At 34.4% G+C, this 6917-nt stretch overlaps 1 protein-coding gene across 7 annotated transcripts in view; it reads left to right on the forward strand.

Moving 5' to 3' along the window:
- The window catches only part of LOC136864304 (rho GTPase-activating protein 12), a 417475-nt gene extending 413796 nt beyond the window's left edge, over positions 1 to 3679 (forward strand). For all 7 annotated transcript variants that reach the window (XM_067141113.2, XM_067141110.2, XM_067141116.2 and 4 more), the window contains one exon: positions 96 to 3679. In XM_067141113.2, the coding sequence (XP_066997214.2) occupies positions 96 to 291 (196 nt within the window). In that variant the 3' untranslated portion in view covers positions 292 to 3679. The remainder of the gene's footprint in view (positions 1 to 95) is intronic.
- The last annotated feature ends 3238 nt before the right edge of the window (positions 3680 to 6917 follow it).

Genomic DNA, 6917 nt, shown 5'->3' on the forward strand with positions numbered 1-6917 from the left:
ACATAACTTTCATGTAGATTGTAATATAAATTTACTTTGCTCCTAATTTGTTTGTTCTCTTGATTTTAATTTCTACTCTCTTTCATTTTCTGTAGGGTTACCGAGTATGAAGAACACAATCGGATGCACATTCCCAACCTGGCAATCGTGTTTGGACCAACGCTTATATGGCGTGAGAAGGAGTGTCATCAGAATATGGCATTGGAGTACATGCAACAGAACTTGGTGATTGAATTTTTCTTGCTGCAGTTTGATGAAATATTTAAGAATTTCAAATTGCCACACTCCTGAATATCAGTGATGTGCTGATTAGGAATATTATGAATAAAAATAATTTTACTCTGATCATTCTTTGAGGATGACATGCATAAATTGTTGATATTTATATCTGTCAGTATATGTGTATAAATTGTTCAGATAAACCTGTATAAAATGAAGTATTAATTGTAATTTAACTATTGTATTATTTGTAATTTAACTATTGTACTTTTAATATATATATAGTATGTATATATACATTGTAAGAAAAATTGAAATTGTTGAACATCTTAAATTATTTCACATTCTAATGCATGTACATATTAGAGTTCATCTTTATGAGATCCAGGTTGTATGTCGATTGTTGCAAGTCTTCTCTTACCAATTTAGAAACTTTCATTCGACATTTATCAATATATATTTACTGTGATATTGTATGAAATGTTTAATAATTTCTTGTTGACATGTAATAACTATAATAATTTAAGGTAAAATACTGAATGCTAGGCAACAGAAGTGAATTATTTCAAATTTTAGATGTGATATGTTGTTAAAAAAGGTGTACCATCTTATGTATTACTTCTAACCACAGCACAGTTATGAAACATGAATTTTTGAGTGAGTCCATTTTGAAGGTAGTTATACACTTTCTAGTTCGCTCATATCACTTCAGTTAAGTGTGAGATATATTGCAGTCATTATTCACGTTAGTATATGACACTATACCTTTTAGTGCTACCCTACATGCAGTGCACATGTTCCACATTGGAATATAGCAGTTTGGTATTCTTATAAAAATATTTTTCTCATATTATGTTGAGAAGGAGGGAGATCAATATGCAGGCATAAGATTTCGCAGTATTTGTGATGACCAAAGTTGTATACTAGCAGCTTTGCTTCTTAGGGACATGCTATTTAGTTTAAGTCAGAAAACTATAATTGCACCCAAAACATACTATTACTGTGTTCGTTCTGATTTCCATATTGAGAGGACATTTGTTGATGAAACATATATGCTCAAGCTTCAGGGACCATGCTTTTAATAGAGAGGAATAAGTCTTTTTGGTAAATTCATTTTATGATGACTACACCATTTCTAACTCTATTTACTGTGCTAAAATATGTGTTCCAGCATCTCAATAGCATTGTAACATTACACAGCATCATTATGTTTTTTAATTTTCCACGTAGATAGAGACATTAATTCATTTTCATTTCACAGTACTTTTTGGTATAATTAATTGGACAGGTGGAAACACTGTCAGTATTTTGTTTTGCAGGATTTATTTCATTTTCTGGTGAATGTACAGACATAGAACTGTCACATTTAACAATCCTAAACTACCAGGGTCAAATTTTGTATTGTGGTGTTAGATAGCAAGCTCTCGATTGACTTCACCTCTGGGGTGATAGTGGTATTGTGTAAGGAGATCCTATATCCTTTAGATAAATATTCTCAAGACAGTGTTCCCTGACTGTGATGTGAATATCTGACAGAAAGGTAATAAATTATTTAGACTCATAAAGCCTTGTTCCAAAAGTATTGTATATATAGTTGTTCATTGTCGCAGTAAAGAATAACAGAATTGTTTGTCAATGTGACTGTTGGAAGTGGAATTTGCAAGCTGTGTATTGTATATTATAAATTACTTTTAAAAATAATAGAGGTTGGCTCTCATTTGTACCCTCTGTTTTCTTCTTAACTCCATATTGGAGCCCTCATTGTTTTAATTATTGTCTGCTGTTTGGCTTCTAGTGATGTGGCATTTAATCATTTATCCCTCTAAACAGATACTGGAGAAAATTTTCAGTTTCCTCCAGTATGTTTAGTTGCATGTCATTGTACATCTTTACATGTGTGACATTCACTGGTTGTTATCTTGTGATCTGAATACTTCATAAGTATTTTGTTAGAGGCATATTTCAGAAATATTTTTAAAAACCTTTGTGAGTTATCCAGAAGCAAACAGCCGATAGAAAGTGTATACTTAGAAAGTAATTCCCAGGATATGTATGTAAGGATCATCCTTGTTTTGTGACTGACAGTTACAGTATATTGGGCAGAAATAGAGAAAATATTAAATATAATTATGCCAGAAAGTGTTAGGTCATATTAGTATGAGAGAAAGTAGAAAGTTTATGAATTTTTGGTCATGAAAGTGAATGGTACTTTAAAAGAATGTAGGTTGTAAAACTCAAGAGTTTTATAATTACTAAATGTTGTGACAGTTATATGGCTACTGCCTCAAAGAACTTGGATTAAAGCCAAATGAACTTCAGGGATGAAATGAAGACTGTGAACATACATCTTTTCAATTTTGTGTATTGACATGTACACCGACAATTTGTTGCCTTCTTGCCAAAGTAGTAGAGGTTAATTCTAAAAGGAGCTTTACTGTCCATCACCTGTTGAACCATCCTTTTCACTCGTGATAACTGCTTACTTTCATTCCATAGATCTTTCACAATTTGTCTTTACCTAGATCTTTCCTTTTTATTTTGAATAGTACTTGTATTATTTCCTTGCTGAGTCCTTTATCCCATGCCATTATATACAAGGTTCCCTTCATGCCATTTCTTCTTGTATTGAGTATTAATACATACAAGCATTTAATTATGTCTTGAGATTTATTTCCATTTTCTCCATTATCTTCCACTTTAGTTGTAGAATTATTTCAGTCTTGGTACAAAATTTGTTTCATTAAATTTTGAATTGAATCAGTAATCACTTTTCCTGTACTTTGATCTAAAATAAAGTATAAGTAGCTCTCACTTTTCTTAATATAAATAATACAATGTAGAATGTAGACAGGAGCATATCACTGACGATTCATTTCTATTGTATTCAACCAGATGATTAATGTAGTCAGAATGGAAATTCAATGTTTGAATTCTTTCCTTCATCAAGGAATAAATTGTAGTTACAAAATATAAGTTGGATTTGATGCCTTTGATATGCTGGTGTCTGCACTTTATTTAAGGCTGTTTTGCTCTTGGTATTCTTGGAACTTCCTTCTTTTTGCAAATGACATGAAATAAAAGATGACCCTTGTTTGTGTGTTTGGAGTAGATTTGAAAGTAAAACATGGCCTAGGAACTAAAAAAGTCTTTAAAATACCGTACAACTTTATTCTGTGAAGTTTTGTTTCAAATATTAAGGAACATCAGTTGTCTTGAAAGTAAATCATCCAAGTGCAACAAAAATCTTAGTGTTAGATATTGGTCATGCGTTTCCTTGCCTAGCTCTATGAAGTTTCTTGTTAAAATGTTTCTTTTTTAAATACTTTATGTATTTTCCCATTAGAGATGGTGCTAACCTTATGTCCATACTGAAATTAGATGATATGTATTATGAATGAAAATTTGTATGTATGTACATATATATACTGCATTATATTTTTTCAATATAATGGAATATTACAAAGTAGATTTTTCTCTATATTGTCCACCTTTCAACCCTTATATTACAGAGCACTAGCGGAGGGTCTAAAATGGTGGTGAAGATTATTCACGCTACATGTACAGGAATTATGGCCATGTCTGCAAGCCATTGAAACGTAGTTATAATGATTTCCTTTTTTTTAAATTCTGATTTGCAGAAGTCTTGCAGTACTGTCACAATATATTTAATTAGAACTTGTAAGCATTAGAGACTAACTCACGTGGCTTTCAAAGTAAGGTAAAAGATAGATGGATTGAAACTTACAAGAAAATAAGTGTTTGAGAACATGTTAAGATAGATTACTGTTTTGGTAGGTCCTTTGTTTATGGTGGGGGGAAAAGGACATTTAAACAACCTGTCACTGCTGGGTGAGTGAAGCATAAGGAAAAATGACCATGGGTAAGGGATAAAAGGAACTCAGTAATTTACTTTATGAATCTACGCAAATTGAACACATTCCAGTAGAAATGGCTCATCTGAGATGAGGTCTCAAGATTTCTTGATATTTCTTGAGACTAGCACAGGCACTATTTCTTGCGAGAAATTTCGAGAGATCTTGAGAGCATTGTGTAGCGAGCAGCATGTCGTAGGCCTACAGGTAACGGAATTGAATGTTGTTTGTGCCGTGTATGCAAATAGCCAACCACGGGCCTTCTACATTCTGTAAATACGAGTCAATAAGCGTCTAGGGCGTTAATTTCTTTCATTTCTACCGAGGTCTATTTTGGTGCAGTATAACATAATTATAAAGAATACACATTCTGGCATTGTATGCAGTGGTAAATACATGAATTAGTAGGGTAAGTACAGAAACTGACAGCTACTGTAGGTACACCTACCGGGATATTAGACCCTCTAATTCAGAGGCGTGCATATTTCGAACTCAAGACATGGCAAGATGCACCTTGCTGCATATGCAACCACCGTTACGCATGAGTGAAACCTGTAATCTAAAATGACTGAGTTTGCTCCAGTTCTTTCAGCAGGTAGGTATACATCGACCCCACATTCAAAATATCATACGACCACTGCTTGTGTTTACTGATATTTTGCAAATATAGAGTATTCGCGTCTAATTGTACGCGACAACTTTAAGACCACTGCTTGTGTTTACCAATATTTTGTAAATATAGAGTATTTGCGTCTTATTGTACGCGACAACTTTAAGACGTAAGTTATTTTGAAGAGATGTCACATAGCACAGCCTGCTCTGTTGTTTGTTCAAAAGAAGTAAAATACGTCGGCAAAAACACATCTGGGATGATCCGGCACTAAAAAACACATAATATCAACGAAGAGGAGTCGTCACAGAACACCTCCGGCCCGGTCTACATCGCAAGAAGCTACCCTTTCGACAACAATTGCAAGAGGTATCCAGGTAGGTGTTCATCCTATCTAGAATTATTAACAAATTACACGGTTATTTAGCTAAGATGTTCACCTCAAATAACTCGTGAACCATTTAATATACCGACATTCTGTTTTCACTTTCGTTAATGGTATTCAGGAGCTCATACTTCAACATGCAGTGCTTTCCTAGGCTTTTGACAATATATATCGGTACACACATTTCCATATGAGAAATGCTGATGATATACTATCAAGCTTACACTCATAGTTACTGGGACGTCGCACAGCTCGCAGGACAGGAGAATCGGTCTCGAGAGCGTTGCCCGTCACCCTTATTGAAAGAATTGGAGCAAACTAGGGCATTTTAGATTACACGTTCCATTTATGTGAAATGGTGGTTGCATATGTAGCAAAGCACATCTTTCCCCTTCTAAAGTTTGAATAATGAATGCCTCTAGTATCCAGATTGGTGTACGTCCTATCTACAGTTATTCACAAATTATACAGGGCTATTCAGCTAAGATGTCCACCTCAACTAAGTTGTGAACAGTTTAAGATACTGACATTCTGTTTTCATTTTTGTTAATGGTATTAAGGGGTTCATAGCTGAATATGCAGTACTTTTCCAGGCTTTTCATAAAATTTGTTGGCTCACTAGTTTCCATAAAAGAACATTATTTTGCGCAATAACTGCTTATGGTATACTATTAAGTTTACACTCGTGGTTACTGGGACGTCACACATATCGCAGCACGGGAGAACCAGTCTCGAGATTCTCGTGAGAGTCTCGAGATCTGTGACGTCTCGAGCGAGAGCGTTGCCCATCACTACATTCCAGTCTTAAGTGCAAACATAGCCTGTAGTGTCAGAAATTACATTCTGGTTGCACTGCGAGCATAGCTTGCAGAAGGCCTTAACAAGACATTAAAAATTGGGAATGAACTCGACGAACTCTACAGGCCATTAGTGTTTAGTTATGGTTACATGTAACTTGATGGCACTATTACTGCCCAAGTCAATAACGTGTGATATTTTTAGAGTATTTCCATCTTAGAAACCATCTCTGATATTGCTTTCGAAGCATGGCTGCGCATTGTGGAGCTGTTCTAGACACAAGTGTAATTTTAAACATTCATTGATAAACATCCTTACAACCTAGTAAATATTTACAGTGTTGTTTATTCATAGTTTTTGTCATTAAAAATAACATATTCTGCCTCATTTAATGTGTATATTGTTTTGTTTGTGTATGTGTAACTCCCATCAGTTGAATTGTTTATTTTAACTAAAATATGATCATTATTTTTTAAATAGGAAAAAAATCTGTGGAAGCTGATTAATGTAGAAAGTCAACCTAGTCTAATGCAAAAACAAGCTCACAAATAACTGTGAGAGTTGTAGAAAAAAGGAATGTTTGAAATCTTTACAATTGCTCTGGTTTCTACCTACCTTCACTACACACTAGCACACCTGCCAATCTTAAATATCTTACAGAGCCGAGTATTAAACCGAAATCTCTGAGGCATACAACTGATAGCACGAATTATTATACTGCAGCACTGGATTGATGTTAAGACTCTTTCAATGCAAGGCGGAGATAGTGAGGTTAAATGGTTCAGGATTTTCTTATCCAAGTAGTCCTCAGACCTAATCTGGTGGGCACATGTTGGGATAGGGATAGGGCAACGTAAAACAAATTGTATTTAAAAAATTTTAAAAATAGGGATAGGAAGTTCAGTGAGGGGATGGAGATTGAAAGTTGCAGCTGTGATAGAATAACTGTGGCTAGTTTAGAGTGTGAATGATACCTTTGTTATGAATTGAACAGGAGTCTACAGGGTCTCTTTTATAATCCCAAACTGAGCGC

This window comes from Anabrus simplex, chromosome 2 (genome assembly GCF_040414725.1).
Source record: "Anabrus simplex isolate iqAnaSimp1 chromosome 2, ASM4041472v1, whole genome shotgun sequence".
Classification (NCBI taxonomy): domain Eukaryota; kingdom Metazoa; phylum Arthropoda; class Insecta; order Orthoptera; family Tettigoniidae; genus Anabrus; species Anabrus simplex.